The sequence below is a fragment of the Sinocyclocheilus anshuiensis genome, unplaced genomic scaffold (genome assembly GCF_001515605.1).
Source record: "Sinocyclocheilus anshuiensis isolate Anshui unplaced genomic scaffold, SAMN03320099.WGS_v1.1 scaffold194, whole genome shotgun sequence".
In the NCBI taxonomy this organism is placed as follows: Eukaryota; Metazoa; Chordata; class Actinopteri; order Cypriniformes; family Cyprinidae; genus Sinocyclocheilus; species Sinocyclocheilus anshuiensis.
Window position 1 is genome coordinate 1,778,362 of NW_015546074.1, and position 12,138 is coordinate 1,790,499.

The 12,138-nt window shown below is 34.9% G+C and overlaps 1 protein-coding gene across 1 annotated transcript in view; it reads left to right on the forward strand.

The window, feature by feature from the left end:
- The window catches only part of LOC107699833 (rho-related GTP-binding protein RhoU-like), a 28,191-nt gene extending 19,058 nt beyond the window's left edge, over positions 1-9,133 (forward strand). The window contains exons 4-6 of the mRNA XM_016501227.1: positions 5,841-5,889; positions 7,613-7,658; positions 8,787-9,133. Coding sequence (XP_016356713.1) covers positions 5,841-5,889; positions 7,613-7,658; positions 8,787-8,955 — 264 coding nt within the window. The 3' untranslated portion in view covers positions 8,956-9,133. The remainder of the gene's footprint in view (positions 1-5,840; positions 5,890-7,612; positions 7,659-8,786) is intronic.
- Positions 9,134-12,138: the final 3,005 nt, after the last annotated feature.

Here is a 12,138-nt window from a genome sequence, read left to right on the forward strand (position 1 = left end):
ACATATTTGATCACATTACACACTATTAGTTAACATGAAATAACAATGAAAAATACTTCTAAAGCATCAATCAGAGTTCATGTTCATTTAAACTAACACATTATTAAAATCAAAAGTTGTATCTGTTAATATTATTTAATGGACATGAGCTAATATGAACTGACTATGAACATAGTACTTCAAACAAAGATTAAAAAAATAGTGTAACAAATGTATTACGCATTGTCAGTAAGGGATAGTTAATGCATTAATTAATGTTAACTAATGGGGCCTTAATGGAAAGTGATAATATAAAATATAATATAATATAATTGTCACGTGTTTGTTTCTGTTTAGTTCCTTATTTGGATCAGTTCCTGTTCTCATTTAGTTAATCATCATTCATTAGTTTCCACCTGTGTTTCATTAATCTTCTTATTAGTTGATCGTTTGGTTTAGTATATATAGCCCTGCCTTTCCTTAGTTTCTTTGTCCTGTCTCCGTCGTGTATAGAGGTTGTTTTCTCCTGTTTTTCCAAAGTGCATTTATTAAAAGATATTTATTTATTTGATATCTGCTTCCTTCGTGCTCCTTCGCCTGGCAACCCCTGACAATAATATTATATACTGTATATATAAAGCATCACTCATATAAAAAAAAAAAAAAAAATATATATATATATATATATATATATATATATATATATATATATATATATATATATATACTATGTCTGTCAACTAAATTTAAGTGATTTTAACTGAACCATTGGATGATATGCTGATTAATTAATACAATTAACAATTAATCATATATATGGATAGGCTATTTGGTGAGAAAAATACAGCAAATGAAGATGATTTAGAGACATTACATTGTGGCAGATGGAAGCATAAAAGTAGTAATGACTTTACAAGGCAATATATGCCCCCTTTTTTTCCCCTTTTTTTTTAATAAAAACACAATCTTGAATAAATACTCTGCATTACCTACACTGAACAAAAATGGTGAAGAAACAATTTTCACTCATAAATTGCTAGTAAACTTCACAGTTAATTACAAAGAATCGGCAAATAACGTTGACATAAGCATGAAATTTTGAAGTGGATTAAGTCTTGCAAGAAAAAACAATTTCATTTATTCCACTTCAAAATTTCATGCTTATGTCAACGTTATTTGCCGATTCTTTGTAATTAACTGTGAAGTTTACTAGCAATTTATGAGTGAAAATTGTTTCTTCACCATTTTTGTTCAGTGTAGGTAATGCAGAGTATTTATTCAAGATTGTGTTTTTATTAAAAAAAAAGGGGAAAAAAAGGGGGCATATATTGCCTTGTAAAGTCATTACTACTTTTATGCTTCCATCTGCCACAATGTAATGTCTCTAAATCATCTTCATTTGCTGTATTTTTCTCACCAAATAGCCTATCCATATATATGATTAATTGTTAATTGTATTAATTAATCAGCATATCATCCAATGGTTCAGTTAAAATCACTTAAATTTAGTTGACAGACATAGCATATATATATATATATATATATATATATAATGTAAATAAGATTTACAAATTATATAATGTGACAGTTAATCCATAAACACAAAAATCCTCTTTTAATCATTGATTTAGTTTGGTAGGCATTTTCCTAGTTTTCCTTGGTAATAACTTTACTAAGATAGTGTTTCTACTAAAAATACAAAATTAATTAATTAATAAATGAATAAAAATGTCTGGTGGTGTTTTTTTTTTTTCTTTCCTTGGTAGAAACATCTGAGTAGCATTTGTGCACATTGGTCTAATCTCATTTGTGTTTGGAAAAACAAATACTAAAGACATTAGACATTATAGATATTAAAGAGATTTCAGTTGTTATATTTTCTTTCCCTTTGGGTTAACATGCAACCAACCTACACACGGATTATAAAGTTAAAGGTGTCATATGATGTTGCTAAAAGGAAAATTATTTTGTGTATTTGGTATAATTAAATGTGTTTATGTGGTTTAAGGTTCAAAAAACACATTATTTTCCACATACTGGACATTATTGTTTCTTCTCTATGCCCCGCCTTTCTGAAACACGTCGATTTTTACAAAGCTCATCGGTCTGAAAAGCAAGGTGTGATGTGATTGGCCAGCTATCCAGTGCGTTGTGATTGGCCGAATACCTCAAGCGTGTGACGGAAATGTTACGCCCCTACCATACTGTGATGATGCCCTGTTCGGCCGGAGCGATGATTCAAAAACATGAAAACTCATTATAAATGAGGCATTCGTTGCATCCAGTGGGGACATAATTATGGATTATAATGATTTATACTGTCTTTTTACGCATTGCGTTGCATCGCGCCGCGTAAACATAAAACCATGTCTGCATTTGTGATCGGAGAAATGACAAACAAAAAGCCCTACTCTACACTGCCCAAAAAACTCGCTTTAAATATAAAAAATATAAAATATAAAAACTCTTTAAATATAAAAAACATACTTATAGTATGTGAGTCAGAACAGCCGGCATTGTAGTCTACTCTACCAGGATCAGGAAACGGTCCTCCATAAAATGGTGCTGCACACAACTGAATATTTGGGTTGAAGTGTACTGGAACAGTGTTGTAAATACAACTTAACCACTGATTTGTCCTCTTTTGGAAGACCAAACAAAGTAGTTTCGCTTTCACAACGAATCACACAGCGCCTTTACGACATGGCGGGGCGGCGGCAACAATACTATAGCGAGAATAAAAGTTACGCCTTCTTTCTTTGCGTGAACATTTGGGCGGCATTATGCAAATCTTCCCACATCGTGACGTAGACATGTGGGGGCGTGTTAGAACGAGCCATTTTAGGTAGGCGTGGTTGACTCTTAACTTTTATAAAGAATATCTCTTTGGATTTGAGACTTTAGTCTTTGCAACTTTACAGATCTTCTTTATGCACCAAGAGCTTGTAACACTCCAAAGAGAAAGGAAAAATTGAAATCGCATCATATGACCCCTTTAATATTCAGTGACCTATAATTTTACTTCTCCTTGCCTCATTCTGTTCTCTCTTTCCCTCTCTCAGTCAGTTTTGTTAGTTTTCCTCCATTGTTTGACAGTCTCTAGGCTGCTCTTTGATCTACCACATGATGACTGATAGCACCTCAGCCCCTGCAAAGTTCCTGATGCCCTCGAGACATTCTCCTCTGTTTGTGAATCAGATAGTCAGGCAACAGGACTGCCTTTGTTGCACAAACCAAACCATTGATCATGTGTTGGTGTATTCTGAAAAACGCAAGCTAAACATTGACCAGCCACAAGTCCATTCTTTATCACCCCTTTCACCTGAAGTGTGCTGTCACATGCTGGTTCATTCACAAAAGGGCATGCTATAGGACATGCTAAACTGATGAAAGAGTTACTCGGGATTTTGTGGTTTCAATGGGATCTCCCAAGTTTGAATGAGTAAACCTCTACACTTCATTGAAAAAATGGCCTGGCTTAATCAATTTCTTTTTTCTTAATGGTGTTCTTCCAGAAACTAACGTAAGATCTCCCATGTTAGATATTTTGGGTATACTCGGTGATGAAAACCATCATTGCGAGCGGCTGAATAACCCACTTAAACGCAGGATTAGCTGTTCTGGATCATGTTCAGATCGGAGTGGCTGCTATGGACTTTTAGTTACGTAAGCGTGGACGTCTCCCTATGTGCTGCTCTTCTCACTAACTGGGATTTATCTGTTTCTGAGATAAGAAATTTAGAAGTGCTTGACTTCACTCTTCACATCGCAACAAGATGCAGATAAAACAAACTGTTGGTACCAGCAACAAGAACAAACATGTAACCTTAGGGGATCCTTCCCTGGTGAAGTTCTTGCTATTTATGAATTAAATATTCTTAACATATAAAATCATGTCAAGTACATTAACAGAAAACAGTAACACTTGTGGCTAAAAAAAAATCTATTTATTTGTTTGATTGTTTATTTATTTATTTAATTTCCTTTTATAAAGTTATTATAGGATTTTCAAGAAATCATATTTTCTCATCTAAGGCCCAATGTATGGCTGTAGCCTCTGTAGACATTTGGTCTACATTATTTCAGGGTTTTCTGTCAACCTTTTTCGATTATTTTTTTTTTCATTGCCAAAATAGGTAACAAAAACTACTGAAAATATTGCACCAAGCTACACTAATGTTGTATCACTGAACACTGTAATGTAAAAAAAAATACAACATGTTCTTTCTTTAACAGAGTTATAGTTAGAGGTCCATATAAATATCACAATAATTAAATACTGATAAATACTGTGAGAAAAAAAAATCGAAAGAAGGTTGAGATCATTCCCTAAGATCATTCCCCGTGGTAAAATAATGAGATTGAAGGAAAGAAATATATATTTCAATGCTTTTGCCTTCGCTCACAAAATTTTTGCGCTCTCTTGCAAAGGTATTGCGTTTGCCTGAAAAACATTGCATTCCCTCACAAAACTTTTGTGATGGAAATAATTTGAGGTGAGATGAAAAACTATATTTCAGTGAGTTTGTGTTGGGTTTGTGCTGGCGCAAGCTGTCAGTAAATCTGGCCCGAAGTAACAGAAAGTACAATGACAAAACTGCATATTCTCAGCATATATATATAAAAAAAAAAATTTGCACAGACAGCATGATATGTAAATTTAAACAAAAGCAAAATACACATAAATATAACATAGAGGTATATAAATATAAGTAAAAATATAACATCATTAATATAACCCACTAGAATGTAATTTTTAATGAATAGGGACAGGAACATTGGTTGATATTCTGATGAAAATTGCATTTAAAAATAAATAAAAAATGTTTAAAAAAAAAGATATTTTCACAATTGGTTAATGTACATATCTATGTCTATTCATTTATTCAGTTGTTCACTCATTAGCTCATTCATTAGTTCATTCATCCATTCATTCATTCATTCATGCATTCACCTACTAATTTTATACAATATTAGCACTTCACCATGTTGCAGAGCATTTTTACTTATTGCACAAGAGTATGCCCTGTCCTATTATATTGCTGAGAATGCCTCATAATGTGTTTATCTCAGTAATTAGAGACAGGCACAATTTGCTTGCCTATAATAGACCTGATATTTTCCATTTACAGATTTTATTTTAATTTGAAAATGTCAATATTGCAGCTTCTTATTTCTCTATGAGAATGTAATAAATTAACTACAAATGAAACACAGTGCTCCTTCCTTGTACCATCCCTCTTTCGATGCTAATGGGCTTGTCACTCTGTAAGGACTCTAATTGGCCTTAGCCAGCCGCTCAGGTATGTAGTGAGCTCACACAGAGGCCTTGTTTGCTAATATAGGTCAAATGCTAAGTGAACTGTGCTGGTGATTGATGAGGAAATCATCCCATGGCTGTTAAGTCCAATTGTGCTTCTGTGTGTGTATAATGTCTCCACCATGATGCTGCCTAACATGTTGTTGAGGTAGCATGTGTCGCCCCTCAAATGAGCCAGCTAATCGTTTCCACTTTCAGCCTTTTATAGCTGCAGAAGCCATTAGCACTGTCTGCTTGAGGCTCGGCAGTCTCACTAGAAGTCTGTGGCTAGTGACCCAGGTTTATAACTAGTGTCCTAGCCTTTTAAAACTTAAGAGAGAGGGGTGCTAACCTTTAACCTGCCTGCCTCACCTCCCACGACCAGAGCTCCCCCTGCTCCGGGACAGGATGTGCCCTCACCGGTAGCATGGTTGGAGGCCCTTGGACAGAGACACTGTCCAGAGTTCTACTTTTAATTTTAGTTAACAATAATAACACTGGAATTAAATCCTTGTAAAACAAAACATATTTATTTAGCAGTGTGTTGTTGTTTTTTTCTTAGGGGGAAATATTACTGCTTCACTGTCAGCAAACAGAAGAGGACAACACCGGTAAGTACAGTTCAGCAGAGTTTATTAACCCCTTGACTGTCACCGTCCCACCTGTGGGAAGCTTGGCGCTCTTTTTTGTTGTTGTCCTTTTTCTCTCTCCAATCTTTTAGTAATCATCATAAATTATATATCATTTAAAAGCTTAGAAGCCCAAGATTCATCCTGTGAAAACCATTTTGAAATCGGACATTGTGTTAAGCCAGCCGCTCAGGTATGTAGTGAGCTCACACAGAGGCCTTGTTTGCTAATATAGGTCAAATGCTAAGTGAACTGTGCTGGTGATTGATGAGGAAATCATCCCATGGCTGTTAAGTCCAATTGTGCTTCTGTGTGTGTATAATGTCTCCACCATGATGCTGCCTAACATGTTGTTGAGGTAGCATGTGTCGCCCCTCAAATGAGCCAGCTAATCGTTTCCACTTTCAGCCTTTTATAGCTGCGGAAGCCATTAGTGCTGTCTGCTTGAGGCTCAGCAGTCTCACTAGAAGCCAGTGGCTAGTGACCCAGGTCTATAACCAGTGTCCTAGCCTTTTAAAACTTAAGAGAGAGGGGCGCTAACCTTTAACCTGCCTGCCTCACCTCCCACGACCAGAGCTCCCCCTGCTCCGGGACAGGATGTGCCCTCACCGGTAGCATGGTTGGAGGCCCTTGGACAGAGACACTGTCCAGACAACATGTCTGCTTTAAACATAAAGGCTTCGTTAGGGAAAAGTGATGGTTTGGAGAGAGTGTTTATGTTTAGAGAGGTGGTTAATAAACTTGCTAGAATGAATAGAAGTTCTGCAACTATTAATAACATATACTATACGTACACTGTAAATACTACTACTAATAATAAAGTTGGCAGTTGTGGTTGCCAGAATAATTATGTAAAAAATACTGTAAAAATGTAAACAGCTTTACAAGACAACCTGTAAATCGGACAACACCGGTAAGTACAGTTCAGCAGAGTTTATTAACCCCTTGACTGTCACCGTCCCACCTGTGGGAAGCTTGGCGCTCTTTTTTGTTGTTGTCCTTTTTCTCTCTCCAATCTTTTAGTAATCATCATAAATTATATATCATTTAAAAGCTTAGAAGCCCAAGATTCATCCTGTGAAAACCATTTTGAAATCGGACATTGTGTTATCATGGAAATGGTACTTTAAAATCTTATAGCTGTCTCCTCCCCCTTAGGGGGCGGTGTCAAGTGTCATATTACAAAATGCATTACAGTCTTTTAGAATCAAACCTTTTTATAAACTTGACAAAAAACACCCGGTGGCTGTTTGTGGTATGACGCCCTAAATAAAATCTCACAGGAACCTCATTTTTTTTCATATCAACTTCAAATTTGGAACATAACTTATTTAGACATACGACTTTAATTTTATACCAATTTTAGAGTAAAACCTGTTATGTAAAATATTTATTATAAATAAAAGAAAATTAATATAGTGCATTTTATTTACAGTAAATTTAAACTTCTATAACTTTTTGATACTTTCATTATTTTGAAAGAAAATCCACTTTTGCGATAATCTGCAGATGTTCTTCTTTAAAAAGAGACCAACCATTACAACAATTTAAGTTTGGATAGTGCACCTGCATGCCTATTTTAAAAAATGGGGGGTGACCGTTAATGAGGCTTCAGCAGAGGAGAAAGCAATGATCACAGGTATGGATATTCTTGGAGAGTTCACAACATAGTCTTAGCTGAATAATAACACTGGTGTCTTTGCAGGTGGTGGTGAACCCAGAGAGCTGAGCAGGAGACTGAAGATGAACAGGTAAGGAGCCAGGGAGGCAGACACATGCACGTGAACAACAAGACCAGACACAGAGAAAGGGATGTGATGGTGGCTTAATACCTTAGGATTGATTGGTGTTGACAGGTGGAGTGCATCAGTTTTCAGGTGATTGAGAACGAGAAGGAGGAGCTGAAGGATCTGGCGCTGCTGTTGACTCCGTGACATTTACTATTTATTAATATGTGAAAAACTTTTGTCTGCCAAATTAAAGTCAAGGTCAATATATCAAATAAGGTTGGTTCAGGTTGTAAAATGTCAAATGTCATGTGGTGCGACTCCCTAGAAACATAATGATATTTTTGAAATAAATAAATATTCAAAACTGAAGTTGGTTTAGATAATATGGGAATATTTTTTGGTTATTGCGTCATTTCTATATACTTCCATTTGTGTCACTTCATAGTTCTGATGACTTTACTATTATCTAAGCTGTAAAATATAGTAATAATGATAAAAAAAAAAAAATTGTATATGTGCTTAGTATATAAACTTTTGACTAGTTTGACTATTAGTGTAACTGCTGTACATTTGTACGCTGATGTTCTGTCAGCAATGGATAGAGCAGATAAACAGAGTTTGTATTATTGTTCTGCTGTCTCTCGTCCCAGTGCACACACTCAGTTTCTCCCTCGCTCATGAACCCTCCCACGTTCAGTTTCAGCCTTTGAATGCTGCTAGTCATTGCCAGTACGGAACATATGAACAAAATCCCTTGTTCTTCTTGTTTGTCCATTATGCAACTTATGTGAATCCATATAATTCATTTGCTTTTAACTGCTCTCTTCTCTGACTGATGACAGAGACATTAGTACAGAGAGAAAGAGAGCTTTTCCATTCCAAGAGTGGGTGTGTGTGTTCACATTAAAGAGCTCCACAGTACATTGTGCACAGTGCTCTAAATGTCCTCTTTATTTTATTACATCTTCAATGTGCTACTACTACACACACATAGCATTCTTTAAAGGGGTCCATTCATTTTATTTAGTTTTTTCCTCTGATGTTCACTTATAATGCTAGTACAACGTCATGAAAATAATTTTAGTGTTGCATGTTCAAATGTCCCTCTTGGATTTTGTAATTGTTTTTTTTTTGTTGTTTTTTCTGCAGAGCCGCAGGTGCTACACAGCCATTCGCAGCTCAAGGATTGGTGGACCTTCTTATTTTACTCTTATCGTTTGTTCTTCTGATATTTATGAATATATTTAGCTTTTTTATTAATAATAGAATCTATCATAATCTGAATGGACATCACTCAAGTATAAATGTGGGCATATAAAGGTGCTTACTAAGGTACTGTAGTGTTGCAATAAATAAAAAACTAACTAGCATTTTATTGTATGTAATGTGTCATAAAGACATTAAGCATTAACTAAAATAATTGTAAAATTCACCACATAACACAAAAGTGGACCATATACTTTAAGATTTTCTTTTGTTATTATAGTTGTTTTATAATTTGGAGCTGAGTTTCTTTTTCTCATTACTCAAACTAATGGTTTTAGGCTGGTCTCTTTTGGCGGATTACTTTCTTGTCTTCTTTTTGCAGAGAATAATGATCAGGGAGTCATAAGGGTCATGCACAGGGTCAGATGAGGATAAGCACTATAGAGAAGTGAGGGAGATGGACAGAGTTTATCCAATGAGCAGAGAAAAGCCAATATATACAGTGAAGGAAAGTTTTACTCTGTCTGAGGTGTCTTTCTGGGACTGTTTAACAGGTTAATTCTGTCATGTTGCCTTTCTTGATTTGCAAATGCTCATAATGAAAGCATGCAGTGAACTCAAGCTGGCAGAAACATAATTGTGACTTTATGTTTTGTAATGTAAGTTTAAATTTTGCAATTGCTTATTTTTCTCATATCTGCAACTTTATAACACACAGTGTTACTTTATATTTAGAGTTTTGATTATATGTGTAAGATGTAATGTGATTTAAGAACTATGACAGTTGTTTTTCCTTACACAAATCCTCTGTATGGCTTCAGAAGACTTGAAATATAGGGCCCAAGCTATATTTTTATATTAATTAATTAATTTATTTATTTATTTTTTATTTTTTGTCCTTTTGGGAGGTTGATAGAGCCTCATAAGTATGGTAGGTGGTGAAAAAGAGCAGCATGAACATTCTTCAAAACATCTTCTTTTTAGTTCCTAATGAAAGTACGTGCATTATTGTATGTGCACTTGTGTTCTCTAATGTAGATTTAAAAAAAGCTGTACTTGCAGATAATATCAATGGAATAAAAGGCAACTTAATTGTGCTTAAAGAGAGTACACTTTGATGAATATTTCTAAACACAATTTTAAAAAGTGCACTTTGTAATAATGTCAAATTAAAGTTTTATTTTTAAAGTACATTCTAAATCGTTATCTTGCTTTTAGTTACTTTTTGATGTGTTGACTATTTAAAGCACATGATTATAATTTTAACTGTAGTGTGTTTTAAGTTTTAAATATTTTAAATGTACAAAATTCTTCATTAAATTTCTTCATCAGTGCAAATGTGTAATTACAAATATTTTTAAAAACATGACATACAAGTTCCAATACCATAAATGCTGATCAGTACATTCAGCAGTTCACTTTAACAATATTTTAAAAACAATAGAAGTAATTCATTAATTGCATATGAAGATGCACTTAAGTCCTAAGTCAAAAAATAATGTAAAAGCATTAAAATTGCATTTAATATACATTTAATATAATAATACATTCTAATTGCAATTAACATGCAATTAAGTGCTAGAAGCATAACATTCGGTATGACATATATTCATAATAAGTACATTAAACGTGTTAAATTGTACTTCTTTTTCACAAGGGTATCGACAGAAGAAACTTTCATTTTGTAAGTTTAGAAAAAAAATAGCTAATTATAGATAATGACATTTAATGATGTTTAAAGTCTAACCCTAACCCTAAACCAAACTTATGTTTTTTGCTTAAACTCAAGCACAAAATATATAAGTGCCACTTTGTTTTTGAATGTTCAGATCAAAGACTGAATTTGAACTCACTTCTAGTAATGAGAAAAACACTCGTTGCCTTTAATGTTTCTAATGAGTTCTAGCAGGCGGTATTGAAAACATACTTAAAAGAAAAAGACCAAATCCTGACATCATGGACATGAACAGAGGAGGAATATTCGCCCCTCATTCAGCTTGATAATTGAGCTCATTAGTGAGGAACTTCCTCATATGAGCACGTCTGGTGACCTTGGCCTCTGAAATGTAGAACAGAGCCCTCTTATGAACAACCAGCCCCTCAGTCAGGAATCGTGCGCTAGTGTGCATCTCTACATAAGTATGCACACGAGTGGGCTCCGATACTCCACATGACGTCAAACAAAAACAATTACTAAGTGTCCACCTCACCTCCCTCCTAAAAGTGTAAAATCTCAGGTCATCATCAGGCCTGAGCGATTTGACACGAATCCTGCTGTTTTAAGATCGAAAGCGTTTGAAGTTCAAGTACAGCAGGCATTAAGTCAAATGAAAATGGCTGTGTCCTGACAGCAGCTGCTGTTAAAAAGATTCAGGGTGGCCTGATTCCTCTTCCTCCTGGTGCTGCTGAGATCTCCAGCTGTCTGTGGCTGTCTCTTCGTTTTCTTTAGATTACAGGCTTGCCTGATGGACACAAACAGAGCTGCAACCTTTGTCCCTTAGTTTTTCTTTTTTTCTCCCTCTCTCTCACCTGCCACTTAGTAATGTTTTGTAAAATATAAACATTTAGCATAATTATTACATTACACTGTGAAACTAATTTTTATAAAAGTTTGGTTTCACTTTTATTTTTAATGTTTCTTTATGAAGTTTGACATAATGAATACTAAAATCACATTACTTTTTTTGTATCATTGCATCAGAATCAGAAGAGCTTTATTACCAAGTATGTTTACACACACAAGGAATTTGACTTGATGACAGGAGCTTCCAGTGCAGAAGAAAGTACAGACATAGTGCAGACATACATAGGAATAACACAGTAGGGATGGAATATAACACTACTGTAATAATAATAAAAAAAAAAAAAAACGGATATTAAATAATGTACTATATACAGAAATAAAAGTATAGGGGAAAAAATGTAATTGTTTAGATAAATGTACAGATATGCTATAAGTGTGCAGATATGTTATTTCCAAAGTGTGCAGTTTACAAGTATACAAATTTTGGATTCTGTGTATAAATATGTCAGTTGTGATGGACGGTGTATAATTATGAAAGTTTAATTGTTCAGGCTGAATATAGCCTGCGGGAAAAAACTGTACTTGTGCCTGGCTGTTCTGGTGGTCAGTGCTCTGTAGCGCCGACCAGAAGGCAACAGTTCGAAGATTGAGTGGGCTGGGTGTGAGGGGTCCAAGGTGATTTTTTTAGCCCTTTTCCTCACTCTGGAGATGTAAAGATCTTGGAGGCTGGGCAGAGGGGCACCAATAATCCTCTCAGCAGTCCTGACTGTC